This window comes from Falco peregrinus, chromosome 8, assembly GCF_023634155.1.
Source record: "Falco peregrinus isolate bFalPer1 chromosome 8, bFalPer1.pri, whole genome shotgun sequence".
NCBI classification, from domain to species: domain Eukaryota; kingdom Metazoa; phylum Chordata; class Aves; order Falconiformes; family Falconidae; genus Falco; species Falco peregrinus.
This window is the reverse complement of record NC_073728.1, coordinates 63782664-63798646: the sequence shown is the minus strand read 5'-3', so window position 1 is coordinate 63798646 and position 15983 is coordinate 63782664. Positions and strand designations below refer to the sequence as shown.

General features: G+C 40.5%; 1 protein-coding gene across 5 annotated transcripts in view; it reads left to right on the top strand.

Moving 5' to 3' along the window:
- P4HA2 (prolyl 4-hydroxylase subunit alpha 2) overlaps nt 1-13497 on the top strand; it is a 30527-nt gene extending 17030 nt beyond the window's left edge. For 2 of the 5 annotated variants that reach the window (XM_055812710.1, XM_055812711.1), the window contains exons 8-16: nt 345-556; nt 1351-1527; nt 5185-5255; nt 5478-5577; nt 6726-6779; nt 9425-9490; nt 11620-11688; nt 12144-12240; nt 12983-13497. In XM_055812710.1, coding sequence (XP_055668685.1) covers nt 345-556; nt 1351-1527; nt 5185-5255; nt 5478-5577; nt 6726-6779; nt 9425-9490; nt 11620-11688; nt 12144-12240; nt 12983-13053 — 917 coding nt within the window. In that variant the 3' untranslated portion in view covers nt 13054-13497. Of the gene's footprint in view, nt 1-344; nt 557-1350; nt 1528-5184; nt 5256-5477; nt 5578-6725; nt 6780-9296; nt 9357-9424; nt 9491-10685; nt 10712-11619; nt 11693-12143; nt 12241-12982 lie in introns of those variants that run through there. The other 3 variants (XM_055812714.1, XM_055812712.1, XM_055812713.1) reach the window with 3 other exon arrangements.
- The last annotated feature ends 2486 nt before the right edge of the window (nt 13498-15983 follow it).

Below are 15983 nucleotides of genomic sequence, written 5' to 3'. Positions count from 1 at the left end.
GCTGATGAGCTTCATGATCTGCTTATCTTAAGTAGAACTGGTCAGAAAAGCTGAAAGGAAAGGAGGTATGTGAAGACCAAAACCATTTGGATTTGTGTGTTATTTCCCCCCCACCCCCGGAATACAAGTTTTGTGACAGATCCTTACAGAAAAGATTCTTTTGCACACTATGCCTATCTTCCCTCTGCAAAGACAGAAATTTCCCGGTGCCGATGCCTTTGATTGCCTGATAGTGCTTTAAGAAGGGGAGAACTATAGTTGTCTCTGATACAAAGACCTGTTTGTGTTAACAGTTCCTGAGATTACATACCTCACTGGTTCTGTCTGTTTTTCTCCCAATGAAGACAGTGCTCATGAGAGAGCAGGCAGTAATCTGCGGTACTTTGAGAAGTTGCTGGAGAAGGAGAGAGAGGAAGAGAAGAAAGAGAGGTCAATAAACAAAACTGTGACAACAACAGAACCAGTGGTGCAAAGTGGTGCCTATGAGAGGCCTCTTGACTACTTGCCAGAGCGTGATATCTATGAGGCCCTTTGCAGAGGTGAAGGGGTAAAAATGGTAAGAGAAAGGCAAAAGTTTCTTGACTACGCGGCCTTTGCATAAGGGTGATCAAGCTTGGTGGAACGTGTTAAGTTTTTTCTTTGTGAAACTGTTTTTTTAAGAAAAAATTAAATGTAGTTCTGTCCAGGCTGAGATCTGTACTTTGTCTTGGCCTCTCTATCTTTAGCTGTTAATCCTAGACAGAAAACCAGCTTTCAACTGTAACTCTTCAAGGTTGAAAATTGATTGGTTCTCCTCAGTCTGCCTGCTCGGCCATTTCAAATGCTGGCTGTAAATATACTTGGAGGCTTTTTCCACTAGAGTTGGTTACGCTTTGCCACACTTACGGAATCGTGTTGTTCCTTCCTTTTTGCATCTTAGACATGTCCTTGTGCTGCAGTGACTATTTTGACCAGCCAGTCTCTGTTACTTCTTGAAAATGTGGCTTTAATTCACAGTGCAGGGAAAGGAATCCATTTATTCCATCTGCATAGTCTTAATCATAAGAACCACACTTTATTTACAGGTGGCTGTTGGTGCAATTATTTGCTTGATCTGTAACCTATTATGATTTAGTTCTCCTGAACTTTAGTGTTTTGGATGTTGCTCAGTGGTATCTTGAGTGGCATATGTTGCTCTTTATTTGCAGTAAATTGCAGAATCACTCATGCTTACCTCTTAAATTTGCTAGTCAGCTGATGACTTTTACAGTGTTTGTGGAATGAAGCTCACTTTCCTTTTTTGTCTTGCCTGTTTTTAAGTTCATGAAAAGTGGTTAAGCAAACAATGTTTTGTTTGGCATTTTGTTTCAGACACCTCGAAGGCAGAAAAGGCTCTTTTGTAGGTACCACGATGGAAATAGAAACCCTCATTTGCTCATAGCTCCCTTTAAGGAAGAAGATGAATGGGATAGCCCTCATATTGTACGATACTATGATGTCATGTCTGATGAAGAAATTGAGAAAATTAAACAACTAGCTAAGCCAAGGGTAAGTTTCCCCTCTTCCATCTCACTAATGACTGCTAATTCCATGCTTTAATCTCTGTTAGCAAAGACTAGGCAAAGGATTTGAAAGATCTGGTTTCATACTACAGATGATACACTGCAGCTGTGAGCCTAAGGGGAACGATTTCGAAACTGCCTGGTGATGTAGGACCATAAAGCCCAGGCTCCTGAAGGTATTTATGCATTGTTGCACTTAATTATGTGAAGTTCTCAGTAACTGGCTTAGAAACCTTTTAGGAAACTAGGCACTCGACCTGAAAAGGTAGATGACTGACTGACAGTGATAAAGTAGGATGTCCAATATACCTGAAGCCTGCCTTTTGAAATGGAGCCAAACTTCACATGAAAATTAAAAAAAAAGCCTAAATTCAAAGAGAAGTGGAAAGAAACAATGTGTTGGTTTTTAAGTTGTGCTAGAAGAATATCTAGAGGCTTGGTTTCCTGCTTCAGGTAACCTGGAATCCACTGCTGCTGTTTCAAACTGTTGGCTAGACCTGCAAAGAGGCAGGCACTTTAGATGCTGTGGTGCATCCATGAGTGGAACTCTGGTGTTCTCCTGAGGCTGTACACGGCTCATTGGAAATAATGTGATACAGTTAACACAGTGGAGAAATCATTTGTGCTCTTAAATAATTTCCTATTTGGGACTTGAAGGATGGAGTACTTGGAGCACTTAGCTCTGACCTTTCCACCTAGGTAGCTGTCTGGGCAGCAAAGAAACAGATGTGACAGCTTCAGCATGCTAAGTGTAGATTCAACTCAAATGCAGTAGCTTTGAGTAGCAACCCTAGTTTTGATGCAATACCAGTTACCCATGGTGTGAATTCTAATGACTGCACACAATAAAAAAGCAGCTACCTAATGCAAAGCTAGTAATTACCCTGTCTGATTTTTTTCTGGAGGTGGAATTTCCTGTCTGTTTCCTTTCTGGCAAAAAAGTGTGGCAGTGTGAGGTCAGTAGTAGACGCTACACCTTTTTTGTCAGGTCTAACAAGCATGTAAAATGAAAGGCTTCTATTTTTATAGAAGAATAGTTCATTTTATAACTCCTCTAGCTACTGCTATGAAGAGTGGTATATTGAAGTTCCAGTCAAGAATTACCCTTCTGTATGTATTTCTAAATGTAAACATATAGTTAGGTTGAGAAACTGATGCTTCCTAGGAACATGAATAATTTGGGATGTTTGTGAAGCTGGACTTCTATGACTACCAGCCAGCCATGGGAGTATTGGCAGAACACTTCTGTCTCAGTGAGGACTCTCACCTCCATAAATGGAGACTTTTTCCTATTACATCATACTGTAAAACTTCAAGAGCTTCAGATGAAATGGAAACATTCAAATAGGGTGTGTCACAATCTATTTTATCAAAATAAGGACATTCTAAATAAGACAGATTTTTTCTTTTAGTGTTTTCCCTTTTTATTGAAAGATTTATTGAAAATCTTAAGTCTTGCTCACTGAGTTTTGCTTATATTACTAATAGCATAGGAATTTTTCATATAATCTATGTAGTGTAGAACTGGGACCACTTCCTGTAAGAATAGGTAAATATTGTGGTCTTAAGCTTCAGATGAAAGTTTTCACACAAAGCAAGCATTGTCTTAATTCGTTGGGGTTTTTTCTAAATCTATAGCTCAGCTGCAGGAATAGCTTTAAATTCTGCAGTACTACTGAAAGAATGGGAAAAGCAAGTCCTGTAATGAGATGGTCCTTAATAAATATAGCTTAATTTCAGCCAGGAAATTTTCGTTAGCAATCATGGAAGCTTTGACAGAACTCTGAAGTAGTGTGTTAGTTTTGGGCTCAGAAAGATGAGCACTTCCTTTGTTCTAAAATGTATTTGCAAGAAATTTCTACTTTGGGGTCCAAGAACTTTAACATTATCTGCAGTTTACACTGCCAATACTTTTTGTAGAGAAACAACATCTGTATGTGATTGAGAGTAGCTGTATTCAAGTTGGTTTTCATGCTTGTTTTGCAAAATGCAATCACTTGTTCTCCAATTCCAAAAAGTAGTTCCAACTTCTCAGGCAATACATCAGAGCTGGCTGGGAAGGGTCAAGAAAATCCTTAACTTCATTGGTGTAGGTAGCATTGGGACAGGTCTGCCCTGAAAGTATAAGAACCCGATTCCCAAAATTCTGGCTGTTCCCTGCAATACAGGCATGGCTGAGCAGGCAAAAAAGTGTGGAGGGAGACACATGAATATCTTCAAACTCATTGCTATAGGGTTTCAGCAATATGGAATTTCAGAAGGAAAAGCCAATGGACTACATGCTGAATTAAATGTAGACTCTCAAGAGGAAGACTGGGTAAAGCTTCTGACCAGTCCAGTGTGTTATGATGATTCTTCAAAGCCCAGCAAATTACTATTATAAGGCTGCGCTCTCCACCCTGAGAGGAAGCCTTACATTTGTCAGTTGGTTATAACAAGTGAGGTGTAGCTTGTATGTCTTAAAGAAGCCTGCCTATCAGAAAGAGGAGATATGTAATAATGTGAATGTAGCCAGCCTTATTTTAGTTCCGATTTGTTTAGGTCAAATGCTAGGTGCAGAAATCAAGCAAACATATACAAGCTTGAAAATGCAACAGAATGAAAAGTTTGGGAAGCTAAATTATATCACGAAAGCTATGCTTTGTTAAATGAGTGAAGAACAACATTCAGTCAGCCCAGCTCTTCTGTTATGATTTATGCAGGAGAAATCTGGAACAAAATAACAGTGAGTCAGAATTACAGCAACAGCTGTGCCAAAACTCTTGTATGGGGACAAGACAGCTGACATGGATTGTAAAGCTGGCTGGAGATGTAACTGAGGAAAAATGAAGGAAATAATTGACTGCATGTTCTGAAGAAAATGCAAATAAAAGGCTTTCTGTGACCTACAGTTAGGTGGAAGGAAGGAGGCATGATTTAAAGTGTGGTTTGCAGGAGTTAAATTTAAATGTGGTCTGAGTTTGCAAAAGGACTGTCGCAGTTCTTGGTCTCGGCTGCAAATGTAAAACCAAAGTGACTTGTGTTATGCTGGCAGTAGTCTATTGCTTTGACGCTACAGCAAACATAATCAGTCTTGCCAAGTTCCAGAATTGTCCTACAAATATGATGTGACCTAAGGGTGATGTGTTACTTACTGTTTAAAGTGTATGGGTGAGCTGTGCTTTTGCAAAGTTACCTTCATGGTGTAACAACTCAAACTGTCTCTGTGCATTAGATGTTCCAGGCATCTTCCAACTGGAAAATCTGAGCATGGTAATGTTGAGAGTTGCCTTCAGGAGTTTTCTGCCTTGGGCTTTGTATGTTGTGAGCTTCTGTTGTTACTTCTTGCCAATACTGACCCCAGCTGTTTAAAAAACGTACCTTCAAAACCTCTTTAGCAAGCAGTACTTATGGATTTAATGAATATCGTGGCTTGTGCAGTCAAATTCTTTTTCCAGGATCAAATACAGGTGATGGATTGCACTTGTTTCTGCATGTATTGAGCAGAAATAGGAAAAAACCTCTCTAGGTTGGAGCTATAACTTTCATCCAGTGATACACTGAAGTTGGACAGATCAGGTGTTGATTTTGGTTAAGATGAGAGGAAATTTTTTCTAACCTGTAGTTGATGTGTTTCTTTCCCCTTGGGATTTTTTTGACACAGCTGGCACGAGCCACAGTACGTGATCCCAAAACCGGTGTCCTTACAGTGGCTAGCTACAGGGTATCAAAAAGGTAAGCATAGAGAAGAGTTTAGCTTTAAGGTTTTTGTGCTTAACAGCTGTCACCTGCTACCTACAGCTGAACTGCTTTGCATGTAGCAAGAGCTTGCACAACAAATGCATGGTAAATGGCTCTTAGCTATCTGTCTTGGGGCAGAAGGATCCTTCTGCCTTGGGAAATGCGGTGCTGTGGTTGGTATTCCAAAATAATGTTTCAATCCTTCTCTTACGCTAGTTCATGGCTGGAGGAAGATGATGATCCTGTTGTGGCCAAGGTGAATCAACGAATGCAGCAGATTACAGGGTTGACAGTGAAAACAGCTGAACTATTGCAGGTTGGTACACCTGTCTTGTCAGACTTAATAGCAGTAAAATTAGCTGTTGGTTGGGGTGATCTGGTGCTTATGCAGATATAAACAAAGCTGGCCTGTACCTAGTCCCTCTTAGGGGTTCGTTCTATGGTGTGCTGACTACGCACACAGAGTAGGTAAGGCCTGTATGAAGAGTATGGGGTGTTTCCAGCTGCTGCTAGCTGTAGGGACCTGGCAGGTAGATGGCTTTCCCTTTGTGTGCCAAGCAGAGAAGAGTGGAGGTATCAAAGACATGGAAGATTAACTTTGTGTAGGAATTTGTGACTTACCAGTTTGTTTTGAGAGAAATGCCTGCCACTTACTTTCAAGTCTGCAAAAGCTGAACTTTCTTCCTAGATGAACCTTCCAAAGACCCAAATATTTTTCATAGTCCTGCTATATTCTTGTATGACTCTTGATCTATACCTTTCTGGAGAGCAAGGAGAGTAGAAGTGGTACAGCACTGCCAGAATAGTTGTACCTTAGCCTGTGTATGGCTGCTTTTCCTCCATGCTCCTTGAATTCCTGTTTTAGAGCTTGAAGTACTGTTGATTACTGGCTGTCCGCAGAAACCAGGGAATTGTTCTGGGAGACCTGTGAAGTGCAGCCTCAGAGTAACTAAACAATGTTCTCTGATCTTCAGATAAAGTAAGGGGAGCAGTGCTTTTAAGCTGCTTTGAGCCTTCTGTGTTCCTGGGTAGGCCTATTTATCTGACGTCATGTGTGACGCAGCCTAGTTCTGTCTCCTAGTTTGGACACACATACTGGAGAACTACATACACTCAGTTCTTCAGAGGAGGGAGCAAGAGTGTGTAAAACTATTGCAGCTAATTCAAGTTAAACAGGCTGTTGTAGTGATAAGTAGAGTGCTGCTATTGAGAAACATTTGGTACTGAGAAATATTCTCAGTGAAACCCTTAAACTATGAAGGGGAAAGAGTACTTAAGTTGTTTCTCATCCATGTACCTCACTTCTAGCAATCTAAAGAGAAACCAGTTGTGCTATAGATAACAATCTTGCCACAAAGTGTTGTTTCTTAAACCATGTTTTGTATTTCTGAGAGGAAATACTATCTTCTGCAGCAGTCACTTGCAGTTCAATTGATGCTTATGCTTCCTTCTTCCACACTGTAGGTTGCCAACTATGGAATGGGAGGGCAGTATGAGCCACACTTTGATTTTTCTAGGGTAAGATCACACTTTCAATTATATTTTTTTTAGTGGGATGGGGAGGGGGGAACAGTTAGTTTTGACAGAAAACTGTTGAAACTGTTTTTTAAAACACTTAATGTTATAGCCCTGTTGCATGGATGGGTGATGACTTTTCAAAAGCCTTTGTGCTGCCTTCTCTGATGCTGAAAGTTCAATAGAACAATGAACAAATCTGCCTGCTTGTCTTTGTCACCTTGGTTCCTTCTACAGTGTAGAGACCTGTAGATGTGACACTTAAGGACATGGCTTAGTGGTAGACTTGGCAGCGTTAGGTTTACAGCTGGACTCTATCTTAAAGGTCTCTTCCAAGCTAAACGATTCTGTGACATTAAAAGGTAGTCACGCAGCACTTGAATATTTTCTTTCCATTACTTTATTTGGAAACTGAGGTCTGCAGGCCCGGGATCATGAGTCTGTGCTGTTCCGTTAAGCTTCTGAGTTCAGCAAGGTTGTCCAAGTCTGCCTTTGGTGGCTGTTTTAAAGCACTTTGCAGGAGCTGGCTGAGGAGAAGATATCCTTCTACCTCCCTCCGAAAAAGTAGCCATTATGGAAATCTTCATGGGTCACACAGCCCTTCTGGCAAAACCCTTAGTGTGGCTGCAGCTATAGGGCCTAAAGAGGATTTGTCGGGTCAGCGGTCGGGAGGGCAGTGCTACAGTGAGCAGAACTTGCAGCTGGTGGGTGCCAGATCTGCGCTAGGCACTAGAGGGCTCTACCTGGCAGGTAACAGCTCGGCTTTGCTGCAAGTGAGAGAAACAGATTCTTAATTATTACCCTAAAACAGCTTAGGAACGTGCTAATCGTACTGAAGAGCTATAGTGACTGCTAACTTCCTGTATAAAATCCATCTGATGTCTTGGTTTCCAGTAGAACCATGGCATTTCAATGGAATCTAGCTTAATTCAGGCTGTCCCAGTGGTTTTACCTGGTAGAAGGGATGGCTGCAGCCGGAGTGCAACCCAGTAATTGACTGCAGAATTGAGGCCACCCAACTTAGCACTGTTAAAATATATATAAAAAAATCCTGAATTTCAACACTGTGGAAGCTCATATTCATTAGCTTTGGCCTGTTGAAAGAGTTTTCCTGTTAACTTTGACTGCTTTGTTTCCTGAATCAAGCAAATGCTCTTAAATTCTACTCAAAGCCTTTGAACTCAAGGACCTTAGTCATCAAATTGGCCAGTGTGGACTTGACTTTTGGATTAGGCAGCTGGGGCAGAGCTCTGCTTGGAACGTAACCTTGGCTGCAGTCATTAGTTAAGGCAAGGCAATTGCAGAATTTGCCCTAGTTTTGGACGGGTCCTCCAGGCTCTCTGTGCATCACAGATTTTTCAGTAACAAAATACAGAGGTATGGCTGTGTCTTACCATCTCCTGACCAGCCTTGCAGCTTTTTGTTCCCTTGCATTTCTCAGATAAGGATTCTTTTAATAGTTGCATATTACAACTTAAAGATTTTAGTTGTTGCTCAAAATTTTGAAAAGTCTTTTGTTACTGAAGTTCAGAAATGTATGGCTGGACCTGAATTTGGCAGCAGCTGCAGAAACCAGGGAATCCCCTATATTTAGTGCTCTTATGTTGGCACTTTTGGATTGAGTTTGCGTATGCAGATGCGAAAGTCTTTGGATTTTTATGTTCATTTCAGGAAAGACCTTTTACTACTACTCAACATATACTTCAAGTAGATTGAATTCTTAATGTCTTAGAGAAGGTGGCTTTTTTCTTTGCTTTTTTCTAATACTGATTTCTTCTTTTCTCTGAATGTTAAAAGGCTATCAGTTGTCTGTAGAAGAGTGCACCTTAATGTCTCCTGGCTGAAATTACTTCCTGACTGTTAAGGTTGTAAAACTTTTAATTGCAACTTTTTGAAGGGAGGAGACACACATTGGTATTCTAGATGTTCTTTCTGCTTCTAAGCTGGCACCACAGATCTCATACTTTAACAAATGAAACTTAATGTCTCCTGCAGAGTAAAGACAGTTTGATCTTTTTGATGTGGTCCTTAGTCCTAAACAGGCAACCACCTGAAAGAAGTTCATGCTGCTATTCTGCATTTTTTTGCCTGCTGGCAGAAGATGAATTTTTTGCTTGTTGTGACAGTATTTCTTTGAGTTCACCACTACATTTAGAGTGTGTTATCTAAAACCTACTGAAGATCAGCTTTTCATATTCACCTAATTTCTTGACTTTGGATCAGTGTCCAATGCACTAATGGCCTGTTGTTGACTTTACTTGGATAACATCTGTGCCACAGGCCCTGAGAACACTGCCCGAAGAATTGCTCCAGTGCTACTTTTTTAGCATCTGAGTACTATGTGCATGCAGTTATGCACCCTGGCTGCAATTTGTAATGGCTTTAATGTTGCCCTGTATCAATTGTCCCCTTCCTATTCCAACTCTTTAAATTGGGCTTAAGGATCTCTCTGCAGAGCTACACATATATGTCTAATGTGAGCCTGTTTGGAAATTGGGTTAAAGTTGTTGTCTGTTACAGCGACCCTTTGACAGCACACTCAAATCGGAAGGAAATAGGCTAGCGACGTTTCTTAACTATGTAAGTACCTCTGTCTGTCTGCTGTCTGTGAGCTTGAAGTTTGCAGTTATTCTTATTTAATTTTATAGAAAGATGAGCCAGATGCTTTCAAGCGGTTAGGGACTGGAAATCGTGTGGCCACTTTTTTAAACTATGTAAGTATGATGATCCTTTATGCATTGAGTGTAACTGTTGCTGCATCTTGTTTACAGCTTGTGCAGTTGGTTATTTGTAGAGATTCCCTGGCATCTGGAAGTAGGGATTTCATTATTCTTGCAGCATCAGGTGCTGTCCTGTCTGAGTTGATAGAATTCTGGTGGTATTTAACCTCAGAGCAGAAAACTTGAATATAGGGCCCAGCTTCCCCTTTTGGCCACTATACTATGAAATCTTTTACTTCATTGGATTCCTGTTGGTCGGAGAGGAGATTTTGGCTTATTTCTCAAAGATGAGTGCTTGGGGTCCACATGTGGTATGTTGTTTGAGAACTTGACTATCAGCCACTTACTGTGAGACAGTCATGCTCTCCCACCACTGTTTGACAGCACTTGATGTTGTGGTCTGTCAGCCTCCATTGTAGCTGTTTGTCAAAGCTGGAGTTATTCTGGTCTAGCTGACGCTTCAGCAAATGGAGGAGACATAGCTAATAAACTTGGTGCAACCGAGTTAAATGCAGAATTGAAAAGACTCATTACTTGCATGCATTATACAGCCTACAGACCATGTACACTGGAAACAAAAATGTAAGTGCCAGTGATAGTGGCCTAATGCTTTCACAGTAGTCTTCTGACAGTATTTTATCTATCAGCCTATGCTTACTATATCAGTAACTTGGATCACCTAATTTTCTAGGTCTAACTTCTGAGTGATGCAACTTGAGATTTAAAATTCTGCGGTGAAATATTTATGGCATTTATGGCTGGGCTGATATCTTGAGTGTGAGATGCAGCTCAGAACAGAACCAGAAATGCTTTCAACTTCATATGGCAGGGGAGAGAAAAATCTCCAAAACAAGAATTGGAATAAGATAGGTAGCTGTGAAAGTGTGCTGCAAAGAGGCTTTAATTTTTAATTGTCTCAATCTGTATTGTTTGCTTCTCAGACTCTTGGACAAGCCTTAATTTAGAATCAATAAGCACCTTATTCTCTGCCAGTTGTACATGGTCAAAGGCAATTTACCCTTGTATGTCCTGTGCAGAACATATCATACATGTACCAACACCCTTACTAAAAAGAGTGGTTGTGTTGCTAAGATGTAGGTATTAACTTGCAAAGTTGCATGCACATGCTTTCTAGTTGGAAGGGGCAAAAACCTGTGCACCTGTGGCATCTTATGCCCTTTTATTGTAGGTACCAAGCAAGAGGACACCAGAGTGGTAATATCTGCTTTAAACAGAAATCCAAGTTACAATAGAGAATGTGGGGACTTGGGGAATGCATTAATAGTAGTTCTGCTGTTTAAATTGGTGGGAGCTGGATCTGATTAATTTGTTTCTTTTAGAGTTAGAATCTGATCAAAAACTCACGGAAATTGGTGGAAAGACTTTATCTGTTTGATGGGGGTGTTTCCAGGAACTTCGGTGAGTTTTGGATCAAGTCTAGAACTTATAGTGAATACATCATTAATGATGAATTCAGTAGGGTTAAATTCATGTCAATGTAGAAGGGCAAAGCATTAAGATAGATGCTTTTTTTGAGTCCCATAGCTGTTTGTATTAAAGCTTGAGATGCATAAAGTGCTTGAAGTGGCATAACATCACTGGTGAATAGCATAGAAACAGTGCAGAAAGTGAGGTTTTCTAAAAGTTGTATAGTTTTTGAAGTGGTTGACCAAGATGCATAAACTAAATTATGAAAATCAGTTCCAAAGACATGGTTTCAATTTGAGGAAACATGTAGTTTAACAGACACTTGTTTTCCTAATTGGATCATAAACTGGAATGAAATTCTTGAAACTGATTTACTCTGAAGTCCTCTCCCTTGTTCTAGAGAACTTATTAACACTGCAGGTACACAACTTGTTATGGCTAATTGTTTGTGCCATAAATTACATATAATCCAGACAAGTGCTGAACAAAAGCCTTCATCTGAAATAAAAGCCTTTGGTAGCAGGTACTGTTACTTTTGCAGTTTGTGCTGGTTGAAGTGCATCCTTTCCTCATCAGTGCCTCTCATAGAAGTGCAAGTAGATATCTCTGTTAGGGCTTGGGGCACTCTAGCCTGTGGGATTGAATTTGCAACAAGCATTGTAAATGGACAGAGTTTGTGGACTTTGTTTTCTCAGATGAGTGATGTAGAAGCTGGAGGAGCTACAGTTTTCCCAGATTTTGGGGCAGCAATATGGCCCAAGAAGGTAAAGTCTGTGTTTTGCTTGATTTCTCCTCCCTCCTGTTGCTGGCTCTTCCACAGTACAGTCCTGCATACATTTAGAAGTCCATTAATGTGACAAAGTGCTGTCCTGTCCAGCTTGATTGACAGGCTGCTGTGTATCAAGGCAGCTGCAGCTGATGTGTTAGACTGTAGGGTTGCTTCCTTTGTTTTGCAATGTGTAATGTAATCAGCTTCTGTGTAGAGCTGGTACTAACAAAGAACTTGTGTTCAGGTAGAACTCTTCACTATTCTGAATGTGGTTGAATTAATGGAGTGGAACTAAGGGGGGTTTTTTTGTGCTGTCAGTGGTGACCTATGTTGAAGTGCTTCATAAGCGTCTGCAGCTGAATTCATAGGTGTTCTCCCCTACCTTTACTGTAACCTGAATAATAGTATTGACTAGGCTCTGACTAATCCAGATCTGGTTTCATTTTTCAGGGAACAGCAGTGTTTTGGTACAATCTTTTCAGAAGTGGCGAGGGTGATTATAGAACAAGGCATGCAGCTTGTCCAGTACTAGTAGGGTGTAAGTGGGGTAAGTAATACTCCTTCAGGAACAAAACCTGAAGGAAGGTTCATGTGTATGCAAAGCTGGTGATATACTGAATCCTTATAACAGCATTTAATAACCTGGGTGTTTCCATTTTAACTACTGGAATAATTTGGCCATAATGAAAACTCTGACCATCAGTATCATGTAGCATTTAGTGGCCACATTGTTCAGCTGTAGCTTTTTTTAGTGAATTTTTGTCAATGGCAGCACAAAATGTAAGAATATCACTGCGTTTGTGTAGTGTAGCCGCATCAGGATGACTTGAATTATCACCTGACTAGAATTGGGTCTCTTCCTACAAAGATTTGTGTATAGTTTTAACTGCAAAACGAGGACAGTTCCTTGTAAGGTAGATAGGAACATCTAGATGCTGGGAATTTCTGCTAATTACTGAAAGCTTTTCAAGCTTCATGTCATCCATTCCCATACCCACCTCCCCAGCCTCCAAGGCATTCCCTTGGAGTGCCAGAGCATATGGACTGATAAATGTTACCAGATCTAGAATGCACTGCTTTGTTACTGTTGGCACCAGAACTGTGCAATTGGAAAGATGCTTTCTTCCCCAGCCCTTTGCATCTTCCTGTGTCTTTCCCGTTGGATGGTTAGAGAAGTATAAACAGGGATCATCAGACTGAAATGACATTTTACTTGGAGCAGCCATCTGGGTTGCGGTGATACATGCACTGGGTACGTGGTAATTCACTTCACATCCTTTTTTCTGCAGTTTCAAACAAATGGTTTCACGAAAGAGGAAATGAATTCTTAAGACCTTGTGGGAGAACAGAGGTTGACTGAAACCCAGCCTGCTGCAGGCCTTTGTTTCTCTGCCTCCTTTTCTATTGTTGTTTGTTCCAGTTCATTTCTAAGAAATGATCCATCCTTTTCTCCAAGAGTCCTGGCACTTTACCAAAAAAGGACAACAAAATATGTAACACCTGTGAAAGAGTAAATGGCATTGTACACATACTTCTGTTTTGGTTGCTGTTATTTCCATGTTCCCCTTGCCACCCTCCTTTGACCTGCCTTCTGCCCTCCCAGCTTTCACTGTAGTAGTGGTGCAAACAGTGCTGTGGGTGATTTGGTATGGGTGCCTGGTCTTGTGCCTTTTGTACCTCAGAAGATTTAGATGTTACATATTTCTTTAAACCAAAGTTTTTTTAAAAGTTGGGTACATGTTGATTTTATTGTATTTCTATGGATCACAAGTTTTGAAACAAAAATAAATGTTCTTTCCATAAAGTGATTCTCTATTGTGTCCTTAATAGGTGTATCAGTGCTTGGGTTTAGGGAGTAGTGGGCCTGTACTTTTTCCTTCAATGAAAGCCTGTTGCTTTGTTGCCCTTTTTCTGTAGAAAATGCATCATGGCCTTGGATGGTGTTTTATTTAGGGCTCTAGCACACCAGAGAACTGTTGCATCTTGTGCTGAAGCTGGAAAGGTTTCATTTGTGTGCTGAAACTGCGGTGTATCCTGGGAGCAGGCAGGCTACACGCTTCGGGCCAATGGCAGCTGGGATCTCAGTAGTATTACACTTAGGCGGAGCCTTTCCCTGTGATGGTAACTGCTCTTGTGGGGCACTATATTTTTGATACAAGCAAACTTTCAACAATCTTGACAATTCTTGATTCTAAAAGTAGGCATCTCTGCTGATACAACACTGCATTTTTTACCACAGGAACACCTGATTTGGCAGAGCTCAACACCTAATGAAGTCAGTAGGATGTCTTGCAAGCAAATCTTAGTTGACTTTTGTAGACTGGAGTGGGGGTTTGTCTTTCCCTTCAAAGAGGCTGGAAATAATCATGCTCTTAAAACTCAAGGATTCAGGTTTTCTGCCTTTTTGCTTTGTTAGCATGTGTGTAATGGCCCCAGGCCAACACATGGAGGACAGTGTTGTCCACAAGAGAAAGGAGATGCCAGTGCTGAATTACAAGTCAGAAGTAATGACAGTTAATTGCTAAGGAAAAAGAGTGAAGTTGTAGAGAAATAGGCAAGCGTTTCAGAAATGTAGAAACCTGCTGTTAGTACCATACTGTTGTATCAGTGTGCCACTGTGCAGGGGGATCATTGACTTCAGATCTCTCACTGGCTGTTTCTGCTATGGGCATGACTTCTTGGGGATATGGATGACTGCAGGTGAACTCAAAGCCCAAAATGGTAATGGTTTTACAACTGTCAGTTATTGCTTAAAGACTAGCTTGGGCAATTGTTAATATACCAATGTATGAAACTGGTTTAAGAAAGTGAAACAAACTTCAATTACACTGAAACATCCAGTTGCAGTCATGACAAATGTTGGTTTCCTTTGTACTTCACTGTTGCTCTAAGTTGTGAAAAGACTGGATGAGCTAGAATGAGGTAATGCTTGAAACAACTGTTGGGCAGGATTAGAAGTAAGGCACCTGCTGTCATCCTAGGAAAGATTTGTGGAACAGAAAGGGTTTATGTGTTAGGTATAACAGATGTATGCCATCAACTTACTCTATTGGTAATAAAGCAATGTGACTTAACAATAGATCATGTGCCCATGAATTTTAGATGTGAGAAATTTATGAACTTAACAGTTAGTTAGCTTTTAGTCATTTAGATGCAGCATGCAAGTACATGTATTAACTGAAGCTTAGAATTTTCTGTTACACAACTTGTTGAAGAGAGAGGCACTGGATTGTTCAGGCAGAGGCTTCTTGAGCTCCATTTAATGATGTTGAAATGAGAAGAGCATCTAGTCTTGTAAATAAGCTTTCTGTGAACAGTTACAGCAGGTAGCTATAGGAATTGCAAGATTATTTTTTTCCCTATAAAGCAGTAATGACCAAGCACAGCATGGCTCAGTAGTTCCTCTCTAATATCTTACAGTGCTCCCTTGCTTGCCACGAATGTTGTGGTTGTTGGCTGGGTGTTCAGAATATTTCATTGTTGACCTCTAGTTTTCTTAGTAAAATCTCTCAGCACAACGTAAACTTAGGAAATAAGGGGTGTTGCTTTATAACAAAGCTTTCAACATATGAAAGCCTCACAGATGTGAAGAACTGATGATGAGCCAAAGCCACAGTCTCTGGTTGGAACACTTTGGATTTCAGGGGGAGGAAGAGCAATCTATTTAAACTTTCTGTCAACATTCCATGTTGACAGATAAAGTTCACATTAGGACTCTAGCCAAAAATCTGCACATCTCCCTTCTGAAATAGTGTAGTTGGCTGGAAATACCATTAACTGTTGTATTATACTGAACTCTTTAAGATCATTTTACTTATTTTCTCCAGCAAAACCCTATCCTGTTTTTCTGAGTTGTCTTCTACCTTGCTCCAGTCCATTGCTGAAGTAGGATGTCATGAGTGTGGATGCAGACTCAAACGCTGAGCTGCTTTTTGTGCTGTGTGCAGGATTCACTTACTGCTAATCTGATCTGAAGAATAATAGCTACTTGAGAGAAAAGAGCATGTGACTTGTGGGCATTCAGTAACCTCCTGACATGTTTGTGTAGCCTGGTAGATGATACTCCCTATTTTCTCCTATCATTCTAGAAGATGAATGGAATATGGCAATTACTCTAAAATTAAGTCTATGGGATAGTTTTTTAGACCTAAAAGAGAGAAGACTCATGTGCTGGAACAAATAAGCTTTCTTTCACCTAGGCATAGGGAGCTTCTGTAAGTACAGGTATAGTTAAGTCCTTAAGTCTTGTTAAGACTGGAATTTTTTTTTCCTGACGTACTGCTGAGTCTT